This window comes from Martes martes, assembly GCF_963455335.1.
Source record: "Martes martes genome assembly, chromosome: 8".
Lineage (NCBI taxonomy): Eukaryota > Metazoa > Chordata > Mammalia > Carnivora > Mustelidae > Martes > Martes martes.
The window spans coordinates 42055314-42076991 of record NC_137895.1 but is presented as its reverse complement, the minus strand read 5'-3'; the positions used below and the strand labels follow the sequence as shown (position 1 = coordinate 42076991).

General features: G+C 35.0%; 1 protein-coding gene across 4 annotated transcripts in view; it reads right to left on the bottom strand.

Annotated features, from left to right (window-relative positions):
- Nucleotides 1-21678, bottom strand: part of NAP1L1 (nucleosome assembly protein 1 like 1) — a 34048-nt gene that overhangs the window by 2994 nt on the left and 9376 nt on the right. For 2 of the 4 annotated variants that reach the window (XM_080811185.1, XM_080811186.1), the window contains exons 2-14: nt 20985-21022; nt 16410-16495; nt 14813-14915; nt 8635-8776; nt 8286-8366; nt 7428-7556; nt 6175-6246; nt 5214-5353; nt 4422-4567; nt 4307-4326; nt 2362-2484; nt 1605-1634; nt 1042-1092 (exon numbers count right to left, since the gene is read on the bottom strand). In XM_080811185.1, coding sequence (XP_080667311.1) covers nt 1042-1092; nt 1605-1634; nt 2362-2484; nt 4307-4326; nt 4422-4567; nt 5214-5353; nt 6175-6246; nt 7428-7556; nt 8286-8366; nt 8635-8776; nt 14813-14915; nt 16410-16495; nt 20985-21001 — 1140 coding nt within the window. In that variant the 5' untranslated portion in view covers nt 21002-21022. The remainder of the gene's footprint in view (nt 1-1041; nt 1093-1604; nt 1635-2361; nt 2485-4306; nt 4327-4421; nt 4568-5213; nt 5354-6174; nt 6247-7427; nt 7557-8285; nt 8367-8634; nt 8777-14812; nt 14916-16409; nt 16496-20984; nt 21023-21678) is intronic. The other 2 variants (XM_080811187.1, XM_080811188.1) reach the window with 1 other exon arrangement.

Sequence of the window (21678 nt, the reverse complement as noted above, 5' to 3'; positions counted from 1 at the left end):
TGGGATCAAGCCCTGCATCGGGCTCTCTGCTCTGCGGGGAGCCTGCTTCCTCCTCTCTCTCTGCCTGCCTCTCTGCCTACTTGTGATCTCTGTCTGTCAAATAAATAAATAAACTCTTAAAAAAAAAAAAAAAAACCCACCAACTGGTTGGGAGTCTCAAAGATAAAGAGAACAGAAGTGGCGCAGAAAACCTAACAAAGAGTACTGCTTCCCTATTCCCAAGCACCCAGATTATTTAAAAAGCTTTGTTTATAAAGTTATCCTTTGGAGGGAAAACCTAACAACACATGCAGTAAGTAATTTCAAATTCTTCGTGTGACTCAGTCAGTTGAATGCTGACTTCTCAGGGTCCTGGGATCAAGACCTGTATCCCTGCACCCCGGGTCTAGCTCTGTGCTCTCAGGCAGGGAATCTGCTTGAGGATTCTTGCTGGCTTTTCTCTCTCTGTCCCTCTTCCTCTGCCCCTCCCAAACCCCACTTGCCCTCTCTCTAAAATAACTAAATAAATCTTTAAAAAATAAAATGCTTCTTAAAAAAACTGTTTAAAAAAAAAAAAAAAAGCCCAGGGTGCCTGGATGGCTCAGTCTGTTAAGTATCTGCTTTTGGCTCAGGTCATGATCCCGGGGCCCATAGTTAGAGGCAGGCATCAACTCCTTGCTCAGTGGGGACTGCTTCTCCCTCTAGCTCTGCCCCACCCCCATCTCATGCATGCTTTCTCTCTCTCAAATACAATCTAAAAAAAAAAAAACAAAACCCCAAGATAATGTATATTAAAAAAAGAATTTTAGGGTTTATTTAGCCTAAGACTAAGAAAAATACAAAGTCAGAACCAAAAATAAAATTTCTTAGGAAATGTGCATTCAAATTTCACGTATTGTTGAAATGCCATTGGGGATTAAAGTGGACTATACTATATTATCTCCAGTCAACAGGATTTATTAAAGAGTTCAATGGACCAAAATTAAGAGATATCTATTAAGAGATATCAACTCTTATTTAACCTGCTTGAATTAAATAGAAAGCAGCACTAATTTTGCTCACCTTTGAGTCATAGTCTGGATCATTTTCCTCATCTCCTTCTTCTTCCCCTTCCTATATTAAAGTTCAAAATGCATCCATGAAGTAGGTACACAGTAGGAAGAAATGGCTCATAATGTACGGAGAAATTTTAATACAAGTTACTCTATAGGTCAAAAGATTTTCATGATTACAGAGTATGGTGACAATGCAATTTAATTGAAAGCTTCTAATATGAAAAATTTCCCAACACAACTTGAGACATCCAGAGAGCTTTTATTGAAAAGATTTACTGCAGCCAACGTTGAAAAAGTTTACTGCAGCTTTTGACTTCTTCAAAGAGCTGATAACCCTGCAGTAGAACAGAATTATTTGAAATAAAAAAAATGTTCTGAGTTTTGCAATTTATTTATTGAAACCTCATACATACATTGTTTGGCTGTAGAATTCTAAAACCATATTTTTTTTCCAAAAGGTTTATATCCCATATCACAGAATAATGATTATAGCAAAGGAATACATAAGTAACTCAATTTGCTTCTCAATGTGTTAAACAGAGAATTATTTGCTCATTTGGTAAACATTACCTCATCTGCTTCTTCACCTTCTTCATCATACTAAAAAGGGAAAAAAGGATGAAGTTTGAATGAAGCTAACAAACATTTGAGAATAGCATTAGTTATAGCCATCTTATATCCACTAATATCTATAAAGAGGAAAATACTTAACCCAAGGCAATTAATTATAAATTAAATGGCTGCAGGAATCATTCAATTCAGTCCCATTATCTAAATCTGACAATTTAGAAAGTTAAAATAAAGAACACAGTACGACTGTGCGTTAAGTGTGATCAGGGAACTATTACTATGAATATTAGTTGCCTATATTTATGTGAACACACAGCACAAAAAAGGCCCTAAATCTATTGGAATGACTGACACTTAGCAATAAAGATAGCCAAAATATTTGAGGGCAGCCTAATTTTACCTTAATCATTGCTTAATACTCCTTTGGATAAAAATTCTATGCTTCTAGTATTTTTAAGTAATAAAAAGCATCTTAGGTATGTTTTGGTCAAAGAGCATAATATATCTACAACAGTGACCAAACACTAGTAAAGTTGCACTAAGTCAAAGCAGTCTTCCTGTTAGCAGGAAAATAAAAGCTACCAAGACCCTAAGAGGACATATTTAAAACAAGTCAAGAAAGTTATCTATAAGATATCAGTAATTAGCCTTTGAATTATTATTTTTTTTTAAATTACATCTATTCATTTAACTGCTCACCAATGTGACCATCATACCCTCACCAAATGATTTCAGTGCAGGATTCAGATTCACTCACATCATCATCATCATCTTCAATAGCTTCTCCAGTAAAGTATAACACTGATCTTGGGATTATACGCTCACGTAAAAAGTGACCAATTTCAAAGTCTGCAGCAAGGATAGCTTCGGCATCATCATCCTGTTGTTTTGTTTTGTATTTTTTTAAGGGAAAAAAGGCACAAAATTTAATAACTGTTATTTAATTAGGCACATGCAAAACTCTTGGGTTTAAACTCTATGAAACAATATTGAACTTTTAATAACTTTCTGTCATTTTAAAATTAGCTTATGTGTATGATTAAACAATCATCTATATATACCTTGGGTTCATAGGGTTTTAATAAAACAAAGTTACCATGTAAGTGTACATACTCAGAGAAATTTGAGAAAATAAAAATTAGAACCGGTTATTGCTTATTTTTTTACTTGAAATGTTAAATAAAAGCAACTTTGTTACATGACTAATTTTCCTTATAAATATTCACTATTAAAAACACCAAATGGAATAAATACTAAGAAAGAATCTCGGGATTTAAATAACATTAGGTATATGGCACATAATGAAAGAACATGGAGGATCACTCACACTTCCTTAAAGAGAGTACACAAGCAGTTGTATGTATAATGCCAAATGAGGAGATAGAATCCTACTTAATAAATACTAAGTCAATCTAGGATTTCTATTTAATGACAAAGCACAACACAGAAATGGTGCAGACATTACTCAAAATTCAAATAATGTCATTTAAGTTCCATGATACTGAACAATGAGTAAACATTCCATGGATGTTTATTTTGACTCATCAACATAATCCACTATAATAAACAGTGAAAAAAAACACGGGAGCAGTGCACTTTGACAGAAAGACTTCTAATCACAGGTGAAGGTGTTCTAGTTGTAACTACCTCAAGACTGTTCTATTACCATAAATATTTGACAACAGAATTAAAAAAAAAAACAGGGGCGCCTGGGTAGCTCAGTGGGTTAAAGCTTCTGCCTTCGGCTCAGGTCATGATCTCAGGGTCCTGGGATCCAGCCCTGCATCGGGCTCTCTGCTCAGCGGGGAGCCTGCTTCCCTTCCTCTCTCTCTCTGCCTGCCTCTGCCTACTTGTGATCTCTTGTCAAATAAATAAAATCTTTAAAAAAAAAAAAAAAAGACAACTTCAACACAAACTCCCAACCCACTCACTGACATGAAAATAGCACAAAACTCTATCTCTGTGTTCATTAAGTAGCTCTACCTAAAATTCGGGTGCTGCTTTATAGTCCCCTTTTTTGTCCCACCTAAGACAGACATTTTTAACAAAGCCACTCATCACTCTTTACAAGCAGAAATACTTGCCTTTTATAGATCTGTTCTTAGCCTTAGCCAACACTATTCCAACTCAAAAGTATCTAAAATACACATACTTTATAATTCCATATGTATAAAACTACTAAACTATCTGAGTAAGAGCAGATTCAAAACGTACGTAGCTTACACCCTGCCTGCACAGACCTCTCTGAGGTTGTTCCTCCTTCCAGGCTGTACACAGGCACTACGGCAGCTCTCGGCTATATGCTCATAATACATGGCCACAATATAAAATCATGTTTCCACTGAAGTAACAAATACAGAAAGAGTTCTAACCAGAATGTGATTAGGAGTTTTAATAAATAAATAGTACAAATGATTTAATCTAATACATCCTAGTTTCAATAAGAAAAATATCATCTTAAGAACTTGAATCCCAATACTTCCAAGCCTCAAAAGAAAAGTCTTTAGCCTTTCAGCATTTCTCAATGGAAATACTACAGGCATTCTGAATAAAATAATTTCAGATGCATAAAGGTCTTCTCCATGCATTGCAGGCCTCAGAATGTAAAATCAGAGTAGCAACTATCCAACTTCTCACTTTTGAGAACCAGTTCTTTAATTTCATAGTGAATAATTCAACAAATAAATAATAATTTAACTTACCAGATCTCCGCTCTCAGGAACTGCAAAATTGAGAAAAGAAATTCAAATGAGTACGAAACTAAAGAAAGCTTATAACAGAACAACCATCAATACCCAAACTAAAACCACTATTTACCTTCAGGAGGGGCAAAAAAATTAAAGAAAGAGTCATTGGAAACTGTTTTGGTCACAGTACGAACTGTCCCACGTCCCTTGTGTTTCTGCTTCTTCTTAATGGTCTTCAAAGTGACATTCTTTCCTTTTTTCCAATCTATCTGGCACCTTGCAAAACAAAGGGAAGAATCTATCAGAATTACCATATTATACTTCACTGCTGGAAGAGCCAAGATTTACCTAATTAAATATTTTTTTTAAAGATTGTATTATTCTATAGAAAGAAGCAAGAGAGAGTAGAGTGAGAGGACATGCACATGAGTAGGGGGGAGGTGCAGAAGGGGGAAAAAAAAAAATCACAAGCAGACTCTGGGCTGAGACACAGGGCTCGATCTCACAACCCTGGGATCATGACCTGAGCTGAAACCAAGAGTGGAAGCTTAACTGACTGAGCCACCCAAGTACCCCAAATGTTATTTTTTTAATTACAGATTTTAGAGGGAAAAATTGGCTCAAATGTTTTCAATAGTAATATAAATTTTTATTTCTAAACACATTTTTGCAATAAATAGACAATTAGCACAAATTCATAATATAATAAATTTAAGTGTGTTCTCCTTTGAAGAAATGTCTCTAACACTATAAGCCAAGGAGAATTCTAGGAAAATAAGTGTGTTCATCTAAGAAAACACTTTTCTGAAATGTTTAGAGATAAACTATGCATCAAGGACACGCAAGGATTTACCAAATAATACAAATCACAAATAAAACAAAAAGACAGAATATTCTGTGGAAGTAGTAAAATTAAACTCACCCTGTACAACCCATAATTTCTGGTCCATCAAAAGAAAAGGGATCAGAATCATCTGGTTCTGACCTCATCCTATATGTCTTTGTCAACACTTCATTTGTGAAATATTCATTGGGTTCAAAGTGAAATTCTAAGACGAAACTCTTAAAAAAAAAAAAAAACTAATGAAATTCCTACATCACAAATGTTAATCCATTAGTAAGTAAAATTCAATCTGTTTATTTTTATAAACACATAAACGCTTAGGTGATAATGCCTTTCCTATTCTGGGAAAGGGTCAGATAAACCCCAAATTATGTTAAAAAAAACAAGACAAGACACAAAATAAAACTGAATAAAACTTAACTTAGCTTACAATTTCTATTTATTAACATGTTTATAAAATAGTTTTATTCACTAATAAACTGACCAAGTACTCCTTCCTCCTTCCATACCCACAAAGAGGACTTTTAATCATCTTCTTATCCAAATCTGACAGAACAGCCCAACTGTACAACACACGATAGAACAAACTATAGCCTGTAGTAGTTTTCCCCATTCCTCACATAATACTGATGGTTTTTGGGAGAAGCTAGTAGCTGATCTGTCATCATGAAAAGTGGAAAAGTGGAAGCCCTCTAACATATTCTGTTTTATGTATTTCCCAGACACATGCCTTTTGAGACAGTTAAGTATTTAGGGTGCTACTATTTTTTATCTATTTTTAATCTAGGATCAAGGAGTTCCTATATTTCAAAAACAGTTTTATGTTCAGAGGGAGGAAAAGAAATAAATTCTGCATCACAATTACCAACCTTTAAACCACAATTATTAACATCCTACCAACAATAATACCAAGTATGAGTTTTAACTTCTTTCTGACCCATCTCTAGGCTTAGAATATCACCTCTTTTTAGAAAGTTCTGTATGTCTACCTAAAAATGTCGAATGTTAAAAAACTGAAAATACTTTAAAGTTCTTTTACCATGGGCTGGCCAGCATCTGAGAACTTCACTTTAATATCTTTCAAGTGCTTCAAAATAGGTTCATCATGTTCCTGCAAATTAAGAAAATATGGAAATGCGTATCTAACACGGCATTTTAGGATTAGTGTGCTATTACTGGACAATAAACCTTTAGCTGACTGAATACATTTTTAGTGAGGCTTTATGTAACAACTATGAACCATAAGACCTATTCTCCAGATTATGGCTTGTACTAAAGCTAGTTTACTTAAAAGCTCTACTTACTTCTACTGGCAATAGTAGGAAAAAAGTGACTTAACAGAGAATTACATCATCATCAGACTGAATGGGCTGAAGACTAAAAAAAATCAAGTCTAACTCAGGCATGTTGGCTTTAAAAACATTTCCTTTTCCAACTGCTTCTTGTTCCTTTCACTCTGCTAGGTCCTTTTCTACTTTTCCAAAGGAGAAATGCAATAAGCAGTCATTGTTATGAGATTTCTTTTTCTTGACTTTAACTTTCAACAATTACATTATAAGGCAACAAGTACTATAATGCACAGAGTAGTGGCTCAAGAAATGCTTCTTCTTCTTCTTTTTTTTTTTTAGATTGTATTTATTTATTTGACAGAGAGAATTCAAGCAGGCAGAGCAGCAGGCAGAGGGAGAGGGAGAAGCAGGTTCCCCACGAAGCAGGGAGCCCAATGTGAGACTCCATCCCAGGACCCTGGGATCATGACCTGAGCCAAAGGCAGATGCTTAACCCCCAGGCACCCCTCAAGAAATGCTTCTAATTAGGACAGGAAAAGTTTCCCAGAGAAGGTGACATCTGTGTTGTACTCCCAGAAAAAGTGAGAATTGTAAAAGAGCTAAATATCGTTATGTTATTCTTTTAAAATGTAAATGTTCCTTGGAATATTTGTTTCAGACTGAGAAAGTCTTTTTGGGTCAGATAAAAGAAATCTTAAGTTTCCTCCCTCCAATCTCTAATACTAAGCACCTAAACAAAGACGACAAAGACTATGACAAAACATAGCTCAATGAAAAACAGCTGTCAAAGGGACCACTTCATTATCTAATTTCTGAAAATGAATTATAATTTATTTATTACATTAATCTAAAATGTCATTTTCCTTCTACAGGTAAGAGAGGTTTCAAAAGACAGCAATCATTCTATAGAGGTCAACAATGGAGAGACTAGTCATCACAGTCACTTAAATTTCAAAGGTTTTTATCCTTTGAGGTAGTTGGATGTTTTTATGAATAAAATTACCTGAACCATATCACTGAGCAAGTCAACGTTCTTAAAAACAGTTAACCAGAATTCAGGAATTCCCTTGGGGTCTTCTTTTTCTTCATCCTTTTTCTCATCTTCAATCTTGGCTTTTTCTTTCAGCTCCTCCTTGATAAATGACAGCATTAAGTTACTAGTTACTAAATTCCTAAATCAGACTACTTGATAAAATCTTACCCATCCCCTTAACTTACATCCAGCAGTGAAGTACAGAAACCAACAAATCCTCAATCACCAACTGCAATTTTCAATCAGTTAAGTTCTAGTCTAATTGTGTAAACACTGCTATTACCCATACCAAACTTTACTTCTATAAATATTACTACTACCAGACCCCTCCAAGAGAGAACCATTAAGAGAGAACCTATGAACTATATGGAAACAATTTGAGAGAAAAATTATAAAGCTTCAGGAAAAAAAAATAATAAATAAATCTTGACCAATTCCTCAACCCTTGTTCTTATCAAAACATTATGTTCTCCTTATCAACCAACATTAAAATAGCAATGCTGGGGAAACAGAGTCATGTAACAGAAAACTGTATTTATGTCACAACCCTGTCACTTATTAATTGTAGGCAAGTCAATAGAAGCCTCCATTTCATCACATGAAAAACAGTAACAATCTTTTGTATGTCATGATGAGGTTCAAAGGGAAAGTTTATATAATCTATTAAAATTTAAATACTAAAAAATGCAAGGGAGCAATGTATTTGGGTACAGACAGCACCAGGGCTAAGAGTGGCTCATCTGTTCTGATTATCATTAACTCACCATCAATCTTACAATAAAATATTTCCAAGGTATAAAAAAACACTATATTACAGTTGGTACCAACCGAAATTTCATCCTCCTCATCTGGTTTCCATTCACATTCTTCTTCCGTAGGTTCATAAATTGCATTAATGATCTCAAATCGCTAAAATGATTTAAAAAAACAAAAAAGAAAAGCTTGCATAAAAACACTGACATCCAGCTAGTAGCTGTTTCTCATTAAAGATGTGTATAGATTTAATGAATGCATACCACAACTTGAATTGCTATTATCGATAGTTTTCCTAAATACCTCTAATAACCATTTTGGTGAAAGGTCTAAAGACTAACCACCCGCAAGTTTGTTCGTATTTCCAGAGCTTTATTGTAATCTCAAATTTTAGATCAAGAAAATAAAGTAGTAGAAATATTACCTTATCAAACAGAGGCTGATAGAGAACAGCATACTTTCTTTCAAGATCATGAACTTCCTCATAGAATTTGGCTTCTATCTGTGCACATTTAACTTGAAGATTTTTGAGAGCATTCACTCGTCTTTTAACTACCCTAGGCAAACTGAAAGGTTGGTACACACCAGTTATACAGCATCACAGTAAAACACAAGTCACACTTATATCATATTGAAAAGTAAAGCATAGAAGTTAGTGAATGGTAGGTGTCCTATTTGAAGCAAAAGCAATACTCATTCAAAGTAATTAAAATTCCAGAAACATAAATACATGAACTTGACTATAAAATATTTCAAGAGTGAACATTTAAGCAGATACAGTAAGTTGTGATAAAAAAAAATGTAAATCATATCAAACCTAAATCTTTCATTATAATCAAGTTCAGGATTAGACTTGTCTGTGCTGGCATTTAAGCTGTAAAATAGTCTATCTCTTAGGAAGTTAGAAAGTCATGAACTAACCATCCTGAGAATAAGGACAATACCTTGCTTTAAAAAAAGCATGCATATCTCACCCATACCAGCTATTTTTAGGGAAAAGGATATTAGAAAAAAGGAAGGTATCCTACACCATTATTTCCTATTTTAGTCTCTATTTAGAATTTAAACTTACACTAAAAAAAGAATGTATATTTCATTGAGACTTTTACTAACAGGTTTGAGATATAATTCATAAATCATATAATTTACTATGGGGTATAAGCCCCCTGAAGTTATGATTAAACTTATGAATCTCCCTACCACTCAAAAAATGTTTGCTCAAAATTTACTGAAATTCAGGGACTCTATACAACAGATAGAATCCAGGTTAGAATTTACTGCCTTAGGCAGATTGCTGTAAATCAAGTAATTCTCTTACTTAACCACTACTTTAGTTAAGATAATGAGAAATAAAATATTTTCTACATATACCAATTTTTTATTTCTCACAATGAAAGTAGAAAGTTTGATGTTTTGTCAAGGTGGTGAAATAGCAAGGGGTGCTGCCCACCCCCACACTGTGTCTCAGAAAAACAAAAAGAATTCAACCCTAGAAATTTCAGAACCAAGAAGAAAACAACTATTTCAGGGACTCACACACGCAGCCACACACATACTACAAGCAACTTCAGGGTAAGATTAACAACTGTACAGAGTGAACTGCAACCTGGAAAAGGGAGGGAATGGGCGGAATGGGCAGCAGTGAGGAGAGGCTCAAAGAAAGCTTTTGAAATTCTGCACTTGCCCTACAACAGTCTCTATAACTCCTTCACCCTTTGCAGAGCCTAGTGCCAGCATTTTTAGTAGCTGATGAAAGCTGAACTGGCTGAGAGCCTACAAGCATTCTTCTTCCACCCCTCCAATCCAGGTAAAATGGATTACAACCAGAGGAGAATGCCTCTTCCCCAAGCAGCCAAAAACAATCACCTGGAACTGACAGCAAACTTTGAGTCCGAAGTAATCGGAACTCTACTTAGGTTTATTCCAATCCCTTTTCTTAAATTCCATGGGACTGTCACAAACCAGAGCCTGATCTTTATTCCTCCCCTCAATAATCATTACTGGGGAGCAACTTATCAACCAGTGAGCCTGAGCTCTACAGCCAAAGTAACTAAACCCTTAAGAAGTGTAATTTTTAATAAAAGAATGAAGTATTTATTATCTGAAGCCATATTATTAGACAAAACAATGTAAATATATTTAAAGAGATAGGGAAGAAACGAGACCAAGAAATCTGAAACAAAATAGAAATATTAAATATGAAAAATACAGTGGCTAAAATAAATAACCAATAAGTAGGATAAACAGAATAGGTTCAACTTAAGGAAGTCCATTAAAGTTGAAAAGCTCTCTAGAAAGGCAGCAGGAAAGACAGAAAAATTATGACTTGAACGACAAAATTAGCAACAGTTGAAAGACAGGAGGGAGGTGGGTATCTGAATAAATGAAAAATAAATTTCTCAGAGTTACAGTAATATGGATATCCTTACTCTAAACCCCTAGACAGTTAATGAGATTCATGAATATCAAAGACCAAAGAAAATTCTAAATGTGTTCAACGAAAGGCAAATAACCTACACAGGAGAAGGAATCTGACATCAGCTTCAAAAGGAAATAGTATATACAAGAAGAAATGAACTTTTATTTAAGAAATCTGAACTTATAATTTCATAAGCCAAACTATTACTCAAATATGAAGACAAAATAAAAATTTAACGAGGCAAAGGTAGGAAATGTGCCAGATATACTCATTACATTCATTAAAAATAATTTCTGAGAAAGTTAAAAAAAATTAAGAAATTACTATATCTATGTAAGTATGGGTGGCCAAATATCTTGGTAAATCTTACTGTTGCCTTGATGGAAAAAAGAAGAAGACTAGAGAATGTATATTTATAAATAATACAGACATTAGTAAATTTATGAAATCAGTAGGGGTAAATAAACTTAACAAGTTACGAGCCCCTTGGGGTTCCTGGGTGGCTCAGTGGATTAAGCCTCTGCCTTCGGCTCAGGTCATGCTCTCAGAGGTCATGATCTCAGGGTCCTGGGATTGAGCCCCCGCACCTGGCTTTCTGCTCAGCAGGGAGCCTGCTTCCCCCCTGCCCCCTCTGCCCGCCTCTCTGCCTACTTGATCTCTGTCAAATAAATAAATAAAATCTTTACAAAAAAAAAGAAAAAGTTATGAGCCCCTTTACCATAATAACAAACAACAGAATGCAGTAACTTTAGCAGAAGACAACCTGATTTAATGGAAAGCAAAAAAAGAGAAAAGAAACAAAGCACAATAAATTATAAAATAATAGCAATTAAGTCCAAAAACAATACCGCTTTCAAGAAATGCAGTTTAAAATTACTAATAAAGGGAGCTCCTGAGTGGCTTAGTGGGTTAAAGCCTCCGCCTTCGGCTCAGGTCATGATCCCAGGATCCAGCCCCGCATCAGGCTCTCTGCTGAGCGGGGAGCCTGCTTCCTCCTCTCTCTCTCTCTGCCTGCCTCTCTGCCTACTTGTGATCTCTCTGTCAAATAAATAAATAAATAAAATCTTTAAAATAAATAAATAAGTAAATAAATAAAATTACTAATAAAGAAGCAAACTTCCATACTAGAGATAAGATATAAGGATGGAAAAATCCATGCAAGGTAAATAAAAACCAAAAGAAAGTTAGAATAGCTACCTTAATATCAGACAAAACGATTTATACCACCACCACCACCACAAAATACGACAGAGGACATTTTATACTGGTAAACTGGAACAAAAGGACAAGATATACACATCACAAACATATAGCTAATAATACAGCTTCAAAATATATTAATCTATAACTAATAGAATTACAGGGAGAAACAGATTAAGCAGAAATTTTTAACACATTCTTCCCAGAAACTGTTAGATCAAGCTATCAATCAGTAAGCAGAAATAAGAGAACCTGAACAACACAATTAATGTCTAGGCTACTAATTTCAGCATATAGTTTCACACCTAACTTTCACAGAACGTTTAGAAAAACAAATATTAAGGCCACCAAAGATAATTTTTTAATAAAAATCAAATGAACAAAGCCTTCAATTCAAGAAACTGGAAAGGGGAATGGAGCAAATCCAAGTAAGGGTTCTCAAACCAAAGGCCAAAGTCCATTTTTAGAAGCATTCTACCCACTATTAGGGAACAGTTAATTCCTATCTTATACAAACTGCTTTTAACAGCAACCCTGTTTATTTCATTAAGCAGCTGAAATCTTGACTCTAATACCAGGGCATGGAATTACCATCCCGTGAAAGTTTCTGTATTGTAAATGTATATATACGTATATCACACATGCATATCCAAGCGCACACACATATTCAAGGACATTTCACTAACGAGTAAGGACCTTGAATAAAATATTGACTACTTGACTCAACAGTATAATATTAATACATGATTAAATTTATTCCAGGAATGCAAGGCTAGTTTAGTATTGGAAATACATGTTTCCAAAAATATATTCAATGTGTACTTAACAGATTCAAAGAAAAAGTCAAAAGACCATCTGAATACATACAGAAAAAAGGTCATAAAAAAATCCAAGTGGACACCAAGTTTAATGGAGAGATTTTATATCCATTCCTGGTTAAGACTAGAAATAAGATAAAGATGCTCACATTTAATGCTAACACAGTACTGAAAAGTCCTGGCCAATGTTATAATGAGATAAAAATAAACCTGGTGTGCTGTAATGTGAAAGATTAGAGCTAAAACTGCCATTATTTGCAGACAAGATCTTTTGCCTATGGGAGAAAAGAAAAGAACAAATTACTATAATAAGTGTAGCAAGATTTCTGGATGCGAGATCAACAGCAAAAGAAATAAAAAATAAAAATAAATCAACAGCACTCTTCTCTACATCAACAACATTCAACCCGGAAATACAATACAAAGTAAGATGTTATCCACAATACCAACACAACTAAAGTATACAGGAATTAACCAAGAATAGACAATGAGAAATACTCTGTAATAAAAGAGGGTATGATTTCAATAAATACAAGGATATGGATGAGACAATTTTACATTAGAAGAAAAATTCCCTACCCATGTTAATCTATAGATTCAATGCAACTCCTATCAAAATTTTAGTTGGGGGGAGGCTGTTTTGTTTTGTGAAAACCCCTATAAACTTACTATCAACCATATGTTGGATAAAGGTCTACATATGATTAGGCCAATCTTAAGAGTGTATTCCACAGGGGATGAGGAAGGGAGGGAGGGTAAAGAAAGCAAGATATTATAGGGAGAAACAAATTAATAGAATGATTAAATTATCACCCTGCCAGATACCATTTACATACTAAAAAGCCAAATTAAAAAAGTGCTGCTCAAAGACAAACACAGGTGTTTATAAGAAACTGATATGCAATAAAGGTCGTATCACAAATAAATGAGGGAATAATGAACTGTTTAGTGAAGTGTTATAGACAGAAACAAGCTCAGTAAAAAAGGCAAAAACAAAAAACAAAAAACCCCGATGCACAGCTAAATACAAAGAGGGTTTATTAAAGACCTAAAGACGAAAGGTAAAACTAGTCAACAGGAAATGCAGAAGGAACTAGAAAGTAATTCTTAACTTGAACAAGCCACAGGTCAAAAAACCTAGAACATAAAAATTAAGGACTTCTGTTCTATGGAGAATGCTATGGATAAAGTTAATAAAACTGACAATAGATTATTTACAAAGTCTAAAACTGGTAAGAGATTAACACCTTGAATATACAAAAAAACTCCTGCAAAACAAGATAGTAAACCCCAATAGGAAAATGGACAATGAGAACAACCTAAAAGGTTCACACTCATGAATAAAAGCTCATTAGACAACAAAAAGTACAAATAAAACAAAATAAACCTGGACCTCTTAGACCGGTAAAAGCAAAAAACCCATAAAGCTGAATGATGCCACAACTGCTGGCAGAGACAAGGATGAAGGTTGCCTTCATGCACTGGATACAGTCATTCTAGAAAGCAAGCTGGGAAGTACTTAAAAGCTTGCATACCCTGTAACTAACAATCCCACTGTAAGTATGTATCCCCCCCAAAATTCTTACACAGTTCTTTGAGAAGGCATGCAAAAAGAGGACCATTACAATGGAATTTGTGCTGATGAAGCTTAGAGGCAATCAAGATATCCATCAAAGAAAAAGCATGTAATAAAACATGGTGAACACAAATCACCATAAATGATAACATTCAGAGGCCAGAAACTACTGACCAGAGATTACACACAGATAGCAACATGGATGGAGCTTAAACTCATAAAGCCAAGTAAAAAAAGGAATTATAAGCAGAATAAGATATACAGGCTACTACTAATGATTTATAGGACCAGTGAAATAAATAAGAAATTCGTATTTCTAATTCTGTGTATTTCTAGTAAACCTCTGAACAAATCTCAGAAATGGTTAAGATCAGTGTACTTCCTATGGAGAGGAGTCAAACTTTAAAAGACCAAGTCTAAATTGGTGGTGCTCAGCGAAATTTTAAACTCCCCAAAATCCTATGCTAGATACTAACAGACATTAGCTTTCCACTATTAAGTATGAGTCCTAGATGGTCTTAAAAAGATACACCTGCAATGCTGATTATAGAAGGATAAATTAAGGACTACAGAAAAGAAGAACTTGTACCTTTCAATGTATCCTGTTGGTGTTTCTACCAGACCATCAAGTCTTTCTTGAAGGGCTGCAAGAATCTGAGGATTTTGCATCATCTGAACAGTCAGCTGACGCGCTTTAAAAAAAAAAAAAAAAAAAAAGGGCATCGAAAGAAGGATTTTATGAAAATGTATTATGCTACTTTCATAGGACAATCCAATAATGAAGTTTTCCTGACTAGCCCGTAATTCATTGGTCTGAGTAGAGATGGGGAGCAAGCTGAGGAAAATCAACTCTGGAAAAACCTGAAGTTCAGATTCCTAATGATCTAATAACACACACCATTTCTCATGGCCATTGCCACAACTACTATTAACTATAAATATCCCTTCTCTTCCTACTACCTTGTGTTTCATCTACCGTACATTTTTAAGAAGGTCAAAGCTTCATCCAGATGCCCACCTATGACTCCATATAACGCTTTGACAGTAGACAACACATTATCAGAAAACTTCAAGTGTACTGACACTTTCGACCCTGGGAGAAAGACTGTGAAGTAACCTAACTGCTTGTTTGATGCGTATAGTATAGTGTGCTTCTGTGTATCAGAATAGAGAAAGTTAAGAGCTGAGACAACCAAGGTTGTAACTAAAGCCAAACAAAATGTGGTTGTTAATGTGTCTAAAAATTATACTCAATCCAAAAATAAACTAGATTTAGGCAAAACAAATTATTTTGCTATTATTATCTCTTCGTCAATAGACATTACACAAAATTGACATGAATTTTCCCAGTTATGTTTCTGTCAATTAATTCCTGGTATTAAATTTGATTACTGGATGGTGTACAGTTATGATAACCAACGTGACTTTAGAAATGTCAATGTTGGCCACTAAGGATACTGACCTATGTATCTTTTAAGACAATGATACAAGATGAAATATCAAGCTAAAGTTCAGCTATCTTTTCACAATTAACCTCCATCTGGCTTAACAATGAAAAGTTGAATCATCTAGTACTTTATTAATTCTTAGCCCATACCTACAAGGCATAACCTAAAGCAGCACAATTCCCCACTACCATCGCTACTTCTCCCTTTGTAATTGTTTGCTGAAGAAAACTGTAAGATTTTTTTTACATTTAATAAAATGTCTTTTTTGTCATTTGGTTGGAAAGAATTTTAAAAAAGCTTGAAATTTACAACTATAAGTTTTCTATATATGAAATACTGAACATTTCCAGTAACTCTGAGCTAGTGTTGTCTGTTTACAACTACCACCAGAAACAACTCCCACCAAGACCTATAACATTTCTAAATTCAGACAAAACTCATGGGCAGCTGTTTGACCCAGCTATGCCATGTCACTCCAGCAGTAGAGGGTACACCAAGTAACTTCTGATGGGTCACTAACTATATTCATACCTTCCTCCCTTATTACTACTCTATATCCATCTCCCTCTTCCCCTTTCTTCCCCCCACCCCAAACATACACACAAACTGTTCCTGAACTAGACGTATGGGCCACATGGGTAAAGCAGACAAGGATCCAAAAGGGAACAATATTTGTTACTACCCTCTAGAAGACATGTGCCAGCAATCACTGGCTCCTGAAGTAATTTAAAATAATACCTTTGATTTTTGTTTCTTCACCAGTTTCTTCTTCTTCTACTTCTTCAACATCATCCAAATCTTGATCAAGTTCAGACTGTTCTTTGCTACAATATCATAGTATCACACCAAGGTTCAAATGTACCAATTACCAAAAAATAAATAAAAAATTATAAAAAACTTCAACTCATTTTCTAGGTTAATATGCCTCTTTCAAAAATATGAAATAGGAAATTCAAAAGGTAATTCAGTTTTCTTTCTAACTTCATAAATAAACAGCATAAACTGGAAGTACATAAAATTTCATTTAAAAGCACATGGTCAAACATAAAATTTATATTTTAAGGTTTTTTCCCCAAGATTTTATTTTTTAAGCAATCTCTGCACCCACTGTGGTGCTCAAACTAACAACCTGGAGATCAAGAGTTGCATGCTCCACCGACTGAGCCAGCAGAGGCCCCTCTACTCTTAGCTTTAAAAATGTGGTTTGATAGGGTTGGTTCCAGGAACGTGAGGTCAAGAAGTATATGTTCTCTACCCAGTATCCACTGACTTCACTCTTCTTAGTAACAGCACCCTGATTTTACATGAGATGGCAATACACCAAGCTTTTAAAAATCTGTATTTCCCAGCCTATCTTTTAGCTAATTGTGGTTATGTAATTCTGGGCAGTGAGTTAAAAAAGCAAAATGTACAGAATTTTGAGTATGCCTCCTTAAAAGGATAATAGACAGCTGGGAGGCCTTTTTGATCTTACTCCCTTCGTAGAATAGGGATATTAATTACTAGAGTTCTAATAACCATGCTGGGACCATGAGGCATCTTAGAGAATGAAAGCCAACAGAATGGAGGAGTTTGGAAAAACAAGGATCCTGGATCCCTGATGGCTACAGGGCAATCACATCAGCCTGTACTCACTGTCTTAGGACTTTCCTTTTTCTTTACTTCATAGTGGAGATGGGCAAAAAGTTAAGAAAACCTGAGTCTACCTTCGTACTTAAAGCCAAGAGGATGGCACCATTGAAAGAAAAGGAAAAAAGTAGTAAGATAACATTCACCCCCTTTCACCTTAAAAATCTAGCTTTTGAATATGAAATTACAATGAGAATTAAAAAGGGAAATAAGGTTATCTAAGTCAACATATAGGTCTTCATATAATTCCTTGCGTGATTTTACATTTTAGTATTTGGTTCACAGATTTAGTCACGTTCACATTTAGGAACAGCACTTCAAGTATTAACTTTCATACACAGACAAATACCACCTAATTTTCATATAAGAACAAATACAGAAAAAAGTCAACTGTATTCTGCCAGAAAAATTTATGTCCCTGCAAACTAAGGAGAAAAAATTCAGCCTTCCCATCAGAAACAATAGATTATTTCTGAAACTGTCTTTGATTTAGTATAAACCTAAACATACATAGATTTAAGGGCCATTAAATAAAGATCACATAGCTCAGCTACTCCTCCAGTGTGATTTTAGTCATTTACTGAACACCTACATTTTAAGGCCTTAAAACAGGGGTCCACAGACTATGTTACATGGTCAAATACAGCCCACTATTTTTGCAAATAAAACTTTATTGGAATACGGCCATGTAAGTTTGTTTACGTACAGTCTATGGCTGCTTTTACACTACAACAGCAAAGCTGAGTAACTGCAACAGAGAGCATACGGCCCAAAATGCCTAAAATATTTATAATGAGGTCATTTAAGTTTGCTAACTCTTGCTTTAAAAAACAAGAATCCTTCCTTCCTTCCACCCTCCTAGGGCTCACAGCCATCTAAAATTAAATAAGGTGATGGTGGGGAATTGAGATGTCAAAACCAATTTATTCTTTTTTTTTTCTTAAGTTCAAAACAAAATGAGGTTGCGAGGTTAAGAAGCAGATTGCACATACTCCTCTGGTCTTAATCCTTCCAAAATCTCTACTAAAATTAGGATAAAAGGGTTTTTTAAACAGACGAACACTGAAGGACAGGAAGAGAAGAGCGAGCAGCAGCAGCAGCAAGTTCACAGAGAACTGAAATCTGACTTAACAGTGGGAAAATCTGAAAACTAGACCTAACACAAAATCAAAAAGGACACTTTTGGAACTAGGGCTGGAGGGATGAAATTGGAGAAAATAAGGAGGACTAAACAAAAACTGATAAAGCAGTTTAATCTCCAGATTCTCTCCCTCAATCTAGCAGAAGCACAGGAGTTTCTTCTTTGGAAAGGGTTAAACTAAGAGCTCAGACTATAAGACCACAGATATAGCTAAGAGTCTCTCAGATATAGGACTGTATCCCGCTAGAATGTTGAATGTCGAGACCCTACCCTAGCCACCTTTTCCCAATTTGGACTCTGTAACTGAAAGCCAGATCCTCACCCAGATACTCTTCCTTAAGGTATCTGACATAGAGCCCACAAAACAAACAAACAAAACAAAACAAAAAAAACATCATTCTGACAATGGGGATTCTCACAATAAACAACCACCCTGATGACCTTATATTATAATCTAAATTAAAAGCCTCCCTCCACCCCACAACAAATTTTCTAATCAACATTTTTTTAAACATCTCTCAACTGCATATTCTCCCCCACCCAGATCTTAGAGAGCAGACAACCAAGTATTACCTATTTGAGAAAATGCTTTTATATGGAGACAAAAACAAATACAGGAAAAAAAATTTAAGAGCAAACAAACTACACAGGGAAAAAACATCCACAGAAAAGATACCACAATCCAGTAAAAAGATATTACAGTCAATGAAGTAGGAACAAGATGCTATAATAAACAGGAACAGAGAATAAAGACACTCCTGAAAACTACACAACAGAAATTTAGACACTGTCCATGCTGAAAAGTAAAATTTCTTCAGCTTTGCCTAGAAAGAAGAGCAGAGATAAAGATGGAAAACAAGACAAAAGATAATTAGAACAAGTTCAACATATAACATAATAGGAGGTCCAGAAAGAGAAAACGGAAATAAGACAATCAACAAAGTCAGTCAAGAATATTCCCCAGAACTGAAAGCCATCAGGTTGCCAGACTGAAAGGGCCCACCACTGAATGCCTACTACAACAAATTTTTAAAAATACATATAACAATGTGAAAATTTCAGAACTCTGAAGCCAGAGTGCTTCCAGAAATATGTATGTTTAAAACAAAAAGTGTCACATACAATGATCAAGAATTATAATGACTCTGAACTTCAACACAGCAATATTGGAAGCCAACTGATAATGGAGCAATGCCTCCAAAATTCTGAAGAAAGAAGACTCCCAAATGAGAATTCTACACTCAAACTATCCAACATAAGGATAGAACTGTCCTTTTCATTTATCTCAAAATAATTTATTTCCCTCGTACTCTTCCAAGAAAGTATTAAAGAACCAAAAAAGAAGATAACATGGGATATAAATTTGCAAATAGCAAACCCAAGAGAAAAAACAAAATGAAACCCCAGGAAGATAATAAAATAGATCCACAATGATGGCTATATAACCAAGGTTAAGCAATCCAGATTGGAGCAGTATAATACAGAAGGCAATCACTTTGAAAGCCATTATCACTAAAATACCTGCTGCCACTCTTTTTTTAAACATGGAAGGATTGGCCAGATTCTTACATGTACTTGAATGTGATGCCCTTGTGCTAAATTTTCCTGCCTTCCCACCTCCATGCTCTGCTGCCTACAACTTGTGTGTATCATACCCCCATCCAAGTCCAAGCATTGTTTAACCTCCTCCCAAGCTATGTGAAATCATAAGCAGCAAATAATGCAGCTCACTTATTCTCCCTTACCGTATTTCTGCAAGACATCCATCCACACTAGAAGCCTGCCAGAAGCCAACTTCATAAAACTGATGTTTCTAGAGTACATGACCTTGCCCAATAAATTCTTCAGGAAAGCTGATGCTAGACTATGACCCAGATAATCTTTTTGTTTTTTATTTTCCTACCTTGGAGACTTCAACTGATAGTGGTAATATTGCTTTTCTTTTTAAACACAGATAAGTTTGTGACTGCTATTCAGATTTTCAAAATTAAACATTGATTAACAATGTATAGGTGTTAAAATTCTAAAAAACAAAACAAAACAAAACAAACAAATGATTTAGACAAATGCCACGACAGTGCTTACACGTCTGGAGAAGGTGGAGGATGCAACTAAGAGGGCTTCTAATACTAATGTTTTACTTTTAAAAACTCAAATATAAGTACCCTAAACTCTACATATACATTTCATACACTCTTTATCTTGTTTGTATGATACACTAATATGGAAGTAGTAAAGTCTTTGGGAAATACACATATGGTAAAAATGGATTTTGCAAGTATTTCTTACTCATTTCTGTGCTCAGCACATTCCTAAGAATAACCACTGGCAAATGGTTTATTTAAGACAATGATTATATACACTACATTTTGTTTTGGATACACTGTACCCATCTATTATATAGGCAGGTATTAAGCATCAGTCTTCACCATACATTTTTATAATGTTATTATTACTGCTATTAATTACATCACAGTACAAAGTAAAGCCCAATCTCTGGGAAAAGTAAAAAACAAACAAAAAACCAACTATCTGGCACTTACTTGTCAATGTCTGCCATGTTGTTAAGAACTCCAAATATCTATGGAGAGAAATGCCAATGTTAAGAAAATATACATATATATATATAATGTATTTAAAACCATTAAAAACATTTGATGCCCAAACCCTTTAAATCAGTACCACACTGCGAACTAACCCAAGAAGGAACGTATACTCCCATTAAAAACACATCACTGTTGGGTGCCTGGGTGGCTCAGTTGGTTGAGCAACTGCCTTTGGCTCAGGTCATGATCCTGGAGTCCTGTAGGATGATCCCGCACGGCATGGGGCTCCCTGCTCAGCGGGGAGTCCGCTTCTCCCTCTGCCCCTCCCCCCTCTCATGCTCTAACACTTGTTCTCTTTCTCTCTCATTCTCTCTTTCAAATAAATAAAATCTTAAAAAAAAAAAAATCAGTGTTAAGAAGAAAAATCATGGCACATATACATGGACTTTCATACTATCCCCCAAAGTAATTTTTCGGAGGATACTGCTAAAAATAATGATGTTATTACTAGGCTTTTAGACTCTACCAGGTAAGGACATTTTCATAATAGCACTGCTGGTAAAGAATCTGATGTATGCTAGTATCACAGAAAAGAACAATGCAAGAGGTCTTTCTTTATTCAAACTCCTTTAACATACAAATGGTCAATTTTTGCTTAGACTTAGTACCTCACAGAACCCATTTTATTTTT